The sequence below is a fragment of the Dryobates pubescens genome, chromosome 2 (genome assembly GCF_014839835.1).
Source record: "Dryobates pubescens isolate bDryPub1 chromosome 2, bDryPub1.pri, whole genome shotgun sequence".
In the NCBI taxonomy this organism is placed as follows: domain Eukaryota; kingdom Metazoa; phylum Chordata; class Aves; order Piciformes; family Picidae; genus Dryobates; species Dryobates pubescens.
In genome coordinates this window covers 49,221,235-49,235,706 of record NC_071613.1, presented here as the reverse complement: position 1 = coordinate 49,235,706, position 14,472 = coordinate 49,221,235, and the positions used below count along the sequence as shown (strand labels likewise).

The 14,472-nt window shown below is 36.8% G+C and overlaps 1 protein-coding gene across 12 annotated transcripts in view; it reads right to left on the bottom strand.

The window, feature by feature from the left end:
- Positions 1-14,472, bottom strand: part of R3HDM1 (R3H domain containing 1) — an 83,271-nt gene that overhangs the window by 40,995 nt on the left and 27,804 nt on the right. For 9 of the 12 annotated variants that reach the window (XM_054177096.1, XM_054177089.1, XM_054177150.1 and 6 more), the window contains exons 2-5: positions 10,396-10,604; positions 9,389-9,599; positions 1,661-1,702; positions 1,111-1,200 (exon numbers count right to left, since the gene is read on the bottom strand). In XM_054177096.1, the coding sequence (XP_054033071.1) occupies positions 1,111-1,200; positions 1,661-1,702; positions 9,389-9,559 (303 nt within the window). In that variant the 5' untranslated portion in view covers positions 9,560-9,599; positions 10,396-10,604. The remainder of the gene's footprint in view (positions 1-1,110; positions 1,201-1,660; positions 1,703-9,388; positions 9,600-10,395; positions 10,605-14,472) is intronic. The other 3 variants (XM_054177139.1, XM_054177168.1, XM_054177105.1) reach the window with 2 other exon arrangements.

Sequence of the window (14,472 nt, the reverse complement as noted above, 5' to 3'; positions counted from 1 at the left end):
TTCCACTTGTCTTCAACTTGCCTTGCCTTTCATAATGTGTTTTTTTCCTAAATTACTGTTTCTAAGGAAAACTCACAGCTAATTTTGTTTCTTAAAATACAATCCCTTGTTGTGCAGCCTATACCACTCTAAGAACAGCTTAGACTTTCATCACACTAGCAGGCTCAGTTTCAAAATGCATCTAGTCAGTTCTTCAAATACTGGTTTATTAGAGAAAGACTATGAAAAACACTATTTTCTCATGTTCCCAAGGGGAAAAAAAAAAAAAAAGAAAAGAAAAAACCAAGGCACAAACATGGGTATACTTTGTGTTTCAACCTTAGAAAATTTCACTTAGCTTTACTAAAAACTACACAAGTTCTCAACCTCACTCCCTCCCCAAAACTGAATTACCACGCCCTTAGCAAAATTCTGGTATTCTGCTGGTTCTTTCTGCTGAAGAGAAGGGATGCTTTTCACAAAAATACAGTTCAGAAGCTTTGCAAGTAACAGCAAAATAAAGTCCGTGTACTTTATGCATTTTGTGCTCTTCATTCATGCATAGAACTAAAAAAGGTAACAGCATTTTGCTCTGGAAATGCAGACTGGGATAAAGGTAAATTTTGGAAAGAGATTTTTCTTTAAATTGTCTAATGTATTTTTACATATTTTGTCCAGCATTTAGGAACTAGTTTAAGTGTGCTCTATCAGTCTTCTGACATACCTCAGGCATACATGAATAAAAATACTAGAAATTGTGACTAATATGCAGGAATTCTGTTAAAACACCAGATCTTACAACTCTTCAAATGTTCTAAACTTTAAAAGCCAGTAAATTATGCTACACATTAATCACAATTTTTGTATTACTGATGGCAGACAGTTGAAGACTGCCTCAAGTGCACTATAACATTAGAAAGCTAAAATAACTAACAAAACCCCTCTTATTCCCTGGCTATCAAGTTATAGCTCAAAAAACCAAAAGCAGCAAATTGTCTGATATCAGCAGCCCTATCAGAAAAAAATTAAAATAATATGGTGTCTGCATATTTATAGAATACCCAAAAGATTTTCTTTTGAACAGTAAGTTACTTCAAATTGTTTCAGAAACTTCAGTAATGTGATTTTTACCTGGAGGTCCTGTGATATTTCAGCTGTGGGAGGTGGTGGATATTCTTCACATACAGCAAGGCTCCGAACTAATTTTAACTTTGTGTTTGACTAAAGGAAAGTATGTAAAATTAAAAACTATAGCTTATATATAAAAAAAATAAAAATATAAATACACACTGTGCCATGATTTTTCCATTCATTTTATGTAAAATAAAATGGCTGAAAACGGCACTTCAAATATTTTCAACAGAATAGGTCATTTCCTTTAGGATGAAAATACCCAAGCAATAGCAGCTATTGAAGCCACTGTCAGCACAATAGAGCACATCTAATGAAAAGTAAATAAAATCTTTGGGAAAGTGTTTCTCTCCATCACAACAAAGCCACCAAAAATATAAAGGCAAACCACAAAAGCAGACAACTAGGCAAGACAAAAGAAAAAAATCCAACAAAATAAAGCAACGCTTCAACGCCAAAAAATAAAACTAAAGGCACTTTTCACAAAGTAACAAAGCTTCATCAAGCATGAAGGGCTTCCTTAGCATGCCAGCACACAAGGCTACTGTACCTTCGACCTTTTTGCTGTCTGTCCAAAAGACTGCACTGGCCGCTGAATGATAGGCACAACAGAAAAGGTTTATATTAAACTTAAGAGTACAGTTTTATTAAAGCAAAAGTCTGTAGAAGAGAAAGCTTTAACCGTTATTACTGACATGACGGTCAAATCTGTGAAAAGAACAGCAGGTGCTTTTGGCTGAAGGATTATATGCTCTCCCACTTCCATTGTGCTTCATTTATCAAGAACAGGTATTACAGAAATTTAACAGGAAGCAAGCGGTATTCTCATTCAGTAAGATCCAACCAGTTTACTCTCTCAGCCAGCTCCTACAGTTTAAATTCTCATGTCCTAATTTCCTTGGAAACATGACACTGTTTTTATACATTTTCTTCCTATTCCTGAAATCTACCTGGAAAAGGGGGGCGGTGCAAAAAAACCCACAACACCACAGCAACCAAAAACCCCAAAGCAAAACCCCCAAGGAAACACCACTAGCTCTACCAGGAGAGCATGCAGGCTTTTTTATTAAATCTTAGGATTTATGAAAGTGAATTTAAAAATACAACACTGGCCAATTTTTTTGTCCTTTAGTTTACTAACTTATTGTGCCTTAATTTGCTTTCTCCTCCCAGATCCTTTCTATTACTATTGTTTCTTTTAAGAAAAAGCATTACCAGAATTTTACTGCAGTATGCCTGAATCAGCACAAGTGTTTAACAATTTCTTAGAAGCATTGTTATAGCTAACTCAACCCCCTGTGACAGTTACACAGGAGTAGAAGCACTTGTAGTGGCCTAACAGTCTAAGTAATGGCTTCACTGCAGAACTAAAACTGATCAATAGGCAAGCCTCTAACAGAACTGGTTTTTTAATTGGTTTTACTGAGCACAGTCCTAGTATTTGAAAGGGAAAAGTAATATTGGTAATGTAATTTAATAGAATTTCAAATGCTGTTTAGTGGACACTATTTCCTGCTTCATGGAAGGAGCATTCCTTCAGAAAGAAACTAAATAAAAGCTCCATTTGAAAATTTCATGAAGACAGCTCTCCCTCCCATGGCTCCTAGGAGCAGATGCCTATCAAGTGCCTTAATTTCTTAGTAGGACATACACGTTACTAAAAAGAACGCCTAACCTACAGTAAAGGGTTCAACCATGTAAAGGCAGAACTACTATTTCTCTCATTTTCCTCAAGTCCCAAATGTCTTTTTTGGATATTGTGCCAGTTTAGCTGAAGAGCAGCAGAAGGAGAGCTCATTTGAACACATTTCACGATATAACAGGATTTTAAATAGCAGCACTGAAAAGTAACTGAGCTCATCATTTTTTCAAAGGAAGCCTGCTGGGATTTTGAGCAACAAAGACAGTTCAAATGTTCTCATACCTGGAACAACACAGAGACTTTGAGTTTTACTATTAATTGCAAAATGTTTTTTTCTGTCTACACTGAAAGCTGGCACTATGCACACCCCTGGCAAAGTTACTGTTAAACCAAACTACTAAACTTTACATTAACTGGATGATTTCCCAGCCTCGTATCTATTGTATCAGGCAGGTTCAGTGAAGTAGTGTAAACTTAAAATCAAATGAGCACTGCAAGTGGAATCCTCAGCTCACTGTCAAAACAGTAAGAAAAAAAAAATTTAAAAAATCCACACTAGGGCAATTTGGAAGCTTTGAAGCCAGTATATAACTGGAAAGAGAGTCTCCATTTTAGAGGGTGTGAGGAGAAGAGGGGGCATTAGCTATGAAACATTTTAAACTATCCAAACAGAACTTCTAATGCTGCTGACTAAAACTTTACACCTAAGTTACTGCTGGCTAATTAGATAAGACATATTTCAATTATTTTAAAGAGTGGTTTAAAAAACCCATCAAGACAAGAGAAGACACTGTTGCTGGGAAGCAGGAACTATATCATAATTAAATTTAATTAAGATCCGTGCAAAGCACTTATCTCCTCACCTCAGTAAAGACTTGGGAATCCACTGCAGCTAAAACTTAAGTACGTTTGTTCATGCCAGATAAAGTGAAGCAAATGCCTTGAAATTTAATTGAGATATTGAAAAGGAAACAATCTACTGTCAAATCTGATTTCCTAGTAAGAATGTTTAAAATTAATGTGCTTTTCAGATTTCAGTCATGGTAAGTGTTTTAGAATAGAATAAACCAGGTTGGGAGAGACCTTTGAAATCACTGAGCCCAGCCTGTCATCCAACACTATCTAATCAACTAAACCATGGCACCAAGCAGCCCATCAAGTCTCTTCCTAAACACCTCCACTGACGGCGACTCCACCACCTCCCTGGGCAGCCCATTCCAATGGCCAATAACTGTTTCTATGAAGAACTTCTTCCTAACATCCAGCCTAAACCTCCCCTGGCTGTATCTCATCTCCCATTTATCTTGTCGAATTTACAGTTGTGTTTCAACATTGGAAAAGCCAACCCTATTGACACTGTCCAATTATGCTGCCTTTTTTTTTTTAAAGTATAGGTGTTTGCAACCTATGGTGAGTTAATTGAAGCAATATACAATATTTAGGATAGGATAAGGTATTTGAATACCATAGCACTGAATGTCATGAGCACCTGACAGATTTTAGGGACTAAAGCAACACTATTAACACTGGGGAGTCACTGTAAGATGGAGATTCTCCCTTGACTTGAAATGATTCAAACTTCCAAGTCACACATGAGGTAAGTATGCCACCCATCATATTTAGGAGCAACTACCCTGCCAAATAATCCTTTGTTGGGGTAGATGCCCTGGTTTTCTGCATGACTGAAATACAAGCTCACACATACAGCTCTAGATGCAAGGAATAAAAACCATGCACTTGACAGGTAAGCACAGGAATAAAATCTGGTATGGCTGCACTACAGGCACAGCTGATGAGAGAAAAGCCCTACAATGTCAGGTCTCCTCCTGGAAATACAAAATCCAAAGTCCTGTGATACCAACAGTAACTGCACTCACAGAATGTGAAAATAATTTGGCATAGTTCCATTCTTGGACAAAAATCATATACCAACTGTTAATCCACATTTTCTCTCTCTTCAGGTCTGTCAATTCTATCTCTGTTCTAATTTCTCTGCATTTACTAAGTTTTGCTCCTATAGATCATCTTTATGTTCTGCACTTGTGAAAAATAATTATAGCTACTTTAGAATATGCAGTTCTTTGTGACTGCAAATTAAGCAATTTCTTTGTATTTGCAGCTCTGGAAGACTTGAGAAAACACTGCGTTAATGAAAGCAAGATTAAAAATAAGTTTATGCCCCACTTAATGTCATTATGGGCATGATTTCAAGACTATTTAAAAGCAAGTATTCCAAACAACTGCATAACGAAAACAACAATTAGGGGGTTGTCTTTTAAAAACAACAACTTTTAAAACCAACTACTATTCTTCATTTCCACCTACAAATGGGAATTAAGAGTTTACCAAATGCATATAATCATACGTACCCAGTAGGAGCATTTGCCTATTCTATTTTCTCCTAATTACATCCACAGATCACATACATTAAATGCCAAGTAAAGATCTGGAGCTGGTATATGCCTGCTTCTATCAGCACTATGCTCCCTAAAACAAGTTGGGTAAAAATAGGTCAGGTACAAGATAGCAAACTAAGAAGTGTGAAAGGTTTATTGAGAAGTACCATTCCTGAAGTACCATTTGGGCATTTTGGAGAACCAGAATGACATGACAGACTTGAAAAAAGGTTGTTCTAAGGACATTCAGTCCTTCCCCTTCTAAACTAGGCCTTGATTTAAAATCCAGTTAAGGGCTACAATCCTAACAACTACAGATAGCTTTGTAACAGTGAAGGAAAGAAGGTCTATGGTTACTCACTGTCCAGTACCAGCGAGTAGTGACAATAATTTTCATGACACAATAGAGAACAAGTGATGGAAAAATAGTTTCATCACTGGGTACAGAGCCATTTTCAACAGTTCAAAATTAATTAAACACAATATGCCTGATTATTACCTATTAAAAAGTATTAAGTTGCATATTTTGGAGACCAAGACAGGTAAATTCTACCAAGACCAAAACAGCTGGGTAGGAGGCAAAGGAAGACTTCTGTGAACTCAAGCTGTGGAACAGAGGCAGAAAACAAAGGTTTGTACTGGTATGGAAGGAAGAAACTTGTAGAAAGAGAGAGATACCGAGTTGCCAAATGCAAAAAAAATTAATTCCTCCAGAGGACAGAGGTATTTGCTTAATTAGCAGAAATCCAAACCAGAATTATCCTAATGTAATACATTTACCTCACCCATATCACACAGCAGGTGCACACAACTCCTGAATTCATACATCAGTCTCCATCCTCTGTGGGGCTTTTTTTGTTGTTGTTGGTACTGTTAGTTTTACTCTCCACAGCTTCCAAGTACTTTTCCTGATAAGTAGCAATATGCAGCTTGCTTTCTACTCAGTCTTTTACTGCCTTGGCAAACCACCATCCCATCAAAGATCTACTTATTAATGATTCTTTTTTCAGTGCAGATTTTTTTATTATTCAAGACTATGGATTCCTGAATAAGAACAAATCTCCTTTTCTGGCTTATACATAAGCCAATGTAAATTGTTATGGAGATCTTAATTTTTTTTGTTGTTGTTTTGTTTAAACAAAAAAAAAAAAGTTAAAAATTGAATAAGAATCTGTCTAATAGCACTATCTTGCAAGATAAACCCAGGCTGTTTAATTTTTTGTACATATTTTCCAACAAGTTAACTTTCTAACAACAGTCCTTCTAGTGAGAAAGGCAAGCCACAGACCCTGCTCTTGCACTGCTTAAAGAAACTGGGAGTGCTAGCCATGGACTCAGATACTAAGATATTTTTCTTGTTCATGTTGTGCCTCCAACAGTGTATAAGACAGCAATACACAACATCCCAAAAGAATCTGCACTTTAGAGCCATAAGTTAGACTTCAAAATATAATGACCAGTTTCTGGGACTGTGAAGATCCAGAAACATACCTGAATTCAAACCTATCATGGTGATTCTTTACAGCCAACTAAGAAATGGGTAATTAAGAACATAGCTATCAAGTGGTAACTACACTCAGGAATATTATTATAGCATGTTCATAGGTATAAAACCTATCAAGCAACTAACTACTTGCTTGGAAAGCCAAACCAAACCCCATTCAACTCCAACCTACAAGCCATTCTCTGAGCTACTCAAACAGTAAACAAAAGAACACAACAAAAATTCCAGTAAGATTCTGATAATATTCTCTAATATTTCTCAGCAAATTCTTTGCTATTCTTCCCACCACTACAGGAAAAAATGAAGCACATCTAGTGACATTTCACTGGTCACACTATTTCATCATCAAGTTAAGAACTTGATAACTACTTTGCTGTTCCCAGAAATTTTGTTTCCCACAGACAGAACAAAATTTTTGGATTTTGTTATAGCATAAAACACGCTACCAGCGAAAAGGCCTCAAGTGTATGACACATTTCAACTAGCAGCTACCACAGTACAGCTGACATTAACTTCTACTGACCTCAATTGTTGCAAAGGGCTTCCATGAACAAGGATATACTTTGTAATTAACTGCCTTCTTATCAGACTGGAAATGAGTATCTTCAACCTAAAACCTCATGGTTTTAATTATACTACTTGTGTAACAGCAATGTTACACACTGTGATGGAGACTCTTGGACACAACACTCATATCAGCACTAAATGAAGATGACAATAAAGCTGTCACCATCAAACAGCCTTCATTACACAGTTGTTCAATTCATCTTGTGTATGCCAGATGATCATTTCAGCTGTCTTCTATTACTCCTGTACAAGAATAAAATGAAGCAAGCAACCCCCTTGCCAAAGCCCACAGCCACTAACAGCACTGAAAGATTTGTTTCTCTGGACTAGGTCTGACTACACAGCAGCACTAGTTCACAGGAAAGGTGATTCGCACTTGAGTCTCATAGAATTTTCCACACTAAAATTTGTTGAATGAAAAAAATGTGAATGAGATTTTTCAAAGTTACTGAACTGCATGAAAAGAAATAAACCTTAATTTTTTTTGAGGCTCAATGAAAACCAAACAGCTACCACCTCAGCTGTAACATCTACCAGACCTTCACTAGCAATTGTTTCTCCTATGTTACAGAAGTATTTTAATGATTTATTTTTTTTCCATAAAATTATCTCTTTACACTGACACCAGCTTTAATAAAGCCTGCAGCTATTAAAGTGTGAAATGGTATTGTTATTACAGTGGTCTACAAGATTTATTTGGAAGTAATTTAACATACCAATAGAACTTACTTCACTCAGTGGAATATTGAATTGTCAGTCTTGAACAAAATTACTCCCAAAATAACCTTTACTCAATTCTTAATATCAGGAATCTGATAAGCTACTGTCCTGTTTTTGCAACCCACAAGAGAATACTGTCACACCCTACATCCCAGATGGGATTTTTACCAGAAAATAGTTTATTACTAATCCACAAAATTGAAATTCCTACAGAAGACTAGTTTTTGTCAAGCACAAGCTGCTGTGTTTTCGCTAAGAAATTTGCCATTTTCTAGGTTGTGCCAGAAAATGTTCAGTTGCTTTCCTTAACTCCTTGCCTTATCTAAGTTATCAATGACCAAGTGGGCAGCCTTAGCCAGGATTTAGTTGATTTGCCCCACGTTAAAGAGATCCATGTTACAGGATTCTTGACCATAAAACATTAACTGCACAACTACACCTCAGAGGCATTAAATTTGTTGCCATGTATTCTTAAGCAATTTGTATTGGTGTGTTCTCCTCTAACAGAGGATATTTTCATACTATTCCTCTTGCCTCCTTATCACTCAAAATTTCTGGTACAATTTCTTTACACACCTCCCACCTTGCTAAGGCCATTCATTTACATGCATCATCTCCTTAGCGTGTGCAGGAGGACTGCCTAAGCTTGTATACCAAATAAATCATGTATCAAAACTGTCATCCACTGAAGAACAGAGGAAAAGAGAACATATAGGAAGTACTAGCTAGGAGGCAAGACAGGATGACAGCTCACCAGCTCACTCCACCTGTGGTAAGGGACCTCCTACTGGTGGCTAGGGCAGGATCCAGACCTCTGGAGCTCCGCTGATTTGATTCCTCTGACATCTGGGGATCTGGATTACCTACATCTGATCACTTCAGCCTTCTGCTGTACAGCTCTGCTGTAAAACTTACATCTCAGCCATCTGTAAGCTGCATACAGCTCAAGAGCCCTAGTCTGGTCACCCCAACTCAGGGTAGACATGCTGAGCTGTGCTGTAGTGCTTAGTTCAGGCAAGCAATACTCAACAGTTCAGCGTTTCAGTCATGCCACACTATTACTATGTACTGTACTCTTAACACAGTCCAGTCTCTGAAGCTCTGCCACGATTAGCAGCAGCAAAAAGTTTGACTGCCGAGTTTGCTCCTTGCCCTGCTACAATGAAAAGACTCCGCACAGGCACTCAGTAAAACAGAAATTTGGACAAATTGGTTTCCATGAAAACTGCTAATTCAAACAAAAACAGCTAAGTCACATTTACATGAATATAAATGAGATGTGGGGCAGCAAATAAAAATGAGAAGGAGGAGAGGAAGCAATAATTATCCTACTTGCTTCCAGTCAAGTTTTCTTGACCTGTACCAAGGACACATACAAGAGCAGCATGAGAAAGACAGACTCATTTAACATGATACACCAGTGAAAAATACAGTGAAAAAACTTCTTACCGGCATATTGGTTTTGCTGTCAGGACAATTTTCATCCTTTTCCACTTGAATCTGCTCCTGACTTCCTGATTTTATAAGGTTTTCAACTGGGTCTGTACCTTTAAATTCAGCTTCTGAACCCTTCATTGCATCACTTTCATCTTTTACAGTAAGAATATCAGACATCCTCATTAGAAAAGATTATTTTAAAACTCTACAAGAAATATGGAACCTTTAGGACAAAGAAAAAGTGGACCACTGAGTAATTTTAAATAACATTTAAAAATTACATACCTAAACAGCTACCCAAAAGAACCATGATTTTGCTGCAAAAAGCATTCCCCCTCCTGTTATATGTTTTCCTGTCTTATATCAGAGGGAAAGAGTGATCAATTTCTTTTCAACCACTTTTGTCAAAAGGCTTAAAGCAACAAACATCTACAGTAATGAGAACTAACAGCTATCCTATAGGACAACACTTGCATATTTTCCCTCTTTTGTTTTTAAACAAACACCTGAGCATTCAGATCCTCCAAATGAAACTAATTTCCAACAGTGTAAAATGGATTAAATCACAATGCATTAAGTGTGCAAACCTTCATAAATTTCATTAAAACCTTTAAATTTCCTGGTTGCCAGACAACAAATGGACAAGTTCTGAGTGCAGGAAGTATCTTACCTACTAAATGTAGTGAAGCTAGTCTTAATAAAAATAAAGCACTCTCTCAAAAGCAATAAAAAGACAGCTTTGGTAATTATGGTAATAACAACCATTATAAGTAATTATAATTTATAATACTACTTTTAAATACTGTAAAGATAACTCTAATGATTAAAGATATAACAGAACCACCCCAATTTCCCCTAAGAAATAAGATACAACTTTTTGTTATTACCCATATACAGTGCAAGATGTAAAAACAGAATTCTGCCATTTCTTGAAAGAAACAAAGAATAAGTCATCCACAGAAAATGGTAATGATTAAATAAGATCATGAAAAAGCCTAATCAAGTATCTGATTTAGTACCTGATGTGTTGTACAGTTTGGGGATTGTGGTCTCCCACAAAAATAAAATAAAAAAATCTCAAGTTCCTTTTCACAGTTGTCAACCAAGATGTTAGCTGCAATGAACCATCTGGAATCTGGCAGGAGTCGTCCCATGTCCTTATCCCCAGTGTAGAGTCCTGGACAGAACTATGGTGCCTTGAATCAGCAAGAACATCCCTTTGGAATGCCTAAAAATCAACAAAGGAAATACATGATAGTTTTACTTGAGGTGAGAGGGGAGGGAACATGGTAACACCCAAAAAACTCTGCATTAGTCACATCTAATGATTCTACTTGCTTTATCTAGCAATAATCACATTTTTCTATATTACAGAGTTAAAAAGTAGTCATAATAAACATTTTGTTAGCATTCTTAGTGAAACTGTTTCTGCAAACAAGCAGGTGTCTTCCAGAAGGGTCTGAAATAAGCAGCCCAGCAGGTTTGGAGGAGGAATACACCACGAAAACACACAAATCCCTCTTAGTATAACAGCATTTTCCTCTTTGTCAGTTAACCTACAAACACAATACATAATTCTGGTAACCTGAATTAGAAAAAGCAATTTTATTTCATTTAACAAAGTAACTGCCCTTGAATAAGAATTAAAAAATTTCTGCAGAAGTAACAATGTTCCAGCTTCCCTCTTTTTCAGATTTGCTTTTCTGAGAAGTAATGTCACTACCTACAAAGTACTGTGCATTTAAAGTGGTAAACAACAACAGACTTCTAATAGCAAGCAAAATGTAACCCATGAACACATCAAAAATATCCTAAAGCAAAACCCACAAATAACTCTTTCAAGCCTGTGAAAGATACACTGAGATAAAAGGGCTGAAAAGTATCTCTGCATTACACTCCACAAAACTAACCAGATGCTTATTAAAAACAGTAAAAAGTATGACAAACATCAAGAATACCTTCTATCACCACAGCTGAGCTACTTAATTTCCAGGTAGCATGATGATTAAAATAATGTTTTGAGAATATGAGTGAAAAAACATTGGAACTGTTTGAAGTGAAATTAAGAAACAAACAAGACATTTACACCATGGTTATAAACACATGATTTTAATCAATACAGGTGAAGAACCTGCTCTAAACTGTTCTTCAGAATGAAGAGTTGCACTACATGTAGAAAGAAAGGATGGAAAGACAAGTCACATCATGATCTTTGATGTCTCCAAGTTAAATCATGGCTGGAAAAGCCTGAAAGCATGTTAAGTATTTTGCAGTATGAGATCACTAGAAAACAATAAAGCAGCTACAAGGTCAGGCTGTGACAGTGCCCAGCCTCTTATCAGTTTTAATGTTTTATTAAAACAAAGAGTTTAACATAATGTAACAGAAAGCTAGCTAAATGTAACATTGAGTTGACCAGAGGAAAAAAGGCTATATCCTGTTTGGAAAAAAAAAAAAACAAACAACCTCTAGAACTTCAGATAGGAAGTAGAATTTAACATGAAACAAAAGAAAGCAAATACTTTATATTCTCTACATTCCAGAACAGTATCACCAGCTTGGATTCAAATTGGCTCATGTACACAAAGATACTGCAATTCCTTCCTGCAAAACAATCCTGAAACTAGCAGAAAGTCACACTTCAGAAGGTACGCACACAAAGAATGGCATACTTCTCCCCCCCCCTCTAAATAAAGCCTGCAAAACAGATTTGACCAGGAAGAATTTTAAATTAGCATTTAAACAGTGTACAGCATTTAACATCTCTTCCTTGAGTTCCACAGTATCTTAACTCATTGTAAGTAGTTAGAACTCTGAGCAGAGCACCTAACCGTGCTGAACTACTCTCCCTTGGTATGACTGAGAAAACTGCACGGCACACAACAGCAGCACAATGCCCCACAAACGTCTAAGTTTCCTTGCAGGTGAGATTAAAGCCTGCCTACCATTACTTTTATAGATCTGAAGTATCACAGTACATTAGAGGTTGGAAGGGACCTCCAGAGATCATCGGGTCCAACCCCCCTGCCAGAGCAGGATCACCTAGGGTAGTCTGCAATACACAGTTTGACAAGACGTAAGACATAGTATAGACATTTTGTCTAAATTCTTGCTGAAAAAAAAGAGTATGGAAAAGAAAGATAAAAGACAGGCTGTGATTTAGGTCTATAAAAAACCCTATTCACTGAATCCAATGGAGGGGAAAGGATTACAGATGAAAGAACACGCTGGAAATAAAAGGTGCAGAAATGCAACAAAGGATATGCAGCACTGTTTGTTTGTTGAGTTAGTTTTTCCAGACAATGCAGACAGTGATTTAAGACTTGTGAAGAAGCTCAGATTAACAACCTTTACTGTAAACAAAACTTGAATAGAGATGCCTTTTGATTTTGTAGACTGACATATGATTTGTAGTGTACTGAGAGAAATGTCTAAATAAGATTAGGCTGAAGACAGGGAAAAAACACCCCACATACCTACATTTATGTCCAATTGCAAATATAATCTTAGAAATTAAGTGTCATTGTATTGCTATTTCCTACACAAGTCACAAAAGCAATACTTTTAATTAAAATCATGACATTTTCTTTAATTCTTACAAATTTGCTAAGAGCTCCTGTCCCTCTACAACACCATTTTGAAAAATGGCATACTTAGTGATTGAAACTCATGCTACAAATGTGTTCCCTTTTGCAGGTGACAACAAGCATCTACTTTAATAGACAGGAAGTACAAGAACTTGTATGTAAGAGAGAAGAGTAACATATTTATCTTGCTTAGCCTTGGAGATTGCTGTCCCTATCTAAACACTGTTGAAATCTATGTTCTTCCCCTCCACCATACTGGTAACACTACACCACCACTATTCATTCTAATTCATCCTGTTAATTCTTTCTGAAAAGCGGTAACCACTTTATCTAGGCAATTACTCTGTATAAGCCCCTTTTCAGAGGAAAATTTGTTTTTATCAGCTGTGAGATGGAAGACTAGTACTATGCAGGCATATGCTTTTCAGTCAGAACGACTGCCAGTGCAGGGCTCCCATTGCTTTCTTTTGCACTGCCCAGAGGACAAGTTATAAAAAGGAAGACATCAAGCAAAGCCATCCCCGAGTTTTATGACAGACGCTTCCTGAATCATGATACATGGAAAACCACTGGGTTCTCTGCTTCAGGTTCTGACTTGAAATCATCATATACAAACCTGCTAAATTGACTTGTAATGAGTGAGGATATTTCTGGGAACAGGATCTACTCAGCTTAATCCAATTTCTCTAATAGGCATCAAGATTTCCATCTCCTTCTTGTTGGCGGTGTAGATGGAGATAGGAAGCTTTGCCCTGCCCATGGCAGAGGAAACAAATTCTTCTTATTTTAAAAAAGAAGGAGATTTTTTTGGGGGGGCTCTTTTTAAAGATATTATTGGTGCAATAGCTGTCAAAAAACCCCCACCACCCAGCAACAGCTCTGAAAATAGCAGATATGTAACAAGTTCAGGGCAGGAAACTAGTTAAGAAAGGTGGGAGTGAAAATGACATTCAACATGCAAACAGGACACATTGCCAATGAAAAGATAAAAGGAAAATTTCTTAAACAGGCTTTGGTTTACCAGATATTTCAATGGAATTCTTGAAGAGGTCTAGAGCATTCCTTGTTGTGGGCAATATCCACTCACCTCGTTTTTACTATGATTTTAAGTTTACCCCCATAACCTGACAGTCAAAAATCAGTCAGTGCAAAATTCCCAATAAAACTTGTTTCAAGTCATTCAGGAAACCTCAGACTGTATGCAGCACCTTGCCTTAGCTCTCACCATTTGTTCTAGTTATATGTAAAGCTCTACTTCTCTTCAGCAGATGCTTTAACTTTATTATCTGTGCACTAAAGGCTGGAACTCAATTATCCAGCTGTACTCTCCCTGAAACCAGACCAAGTTTATGTGAAACAGTACACAGAAAACCATACTTGTACTGTTATCTACCTTAGAATTTAAAGAACACAAAAACTATCAACACATTAAAATATAAAGCAGGAAGTAGTGTTTGTCTCTCCCAGTACCAGAAAGCCAGCAGCCACAGGAAAGACAGGTGAGATACA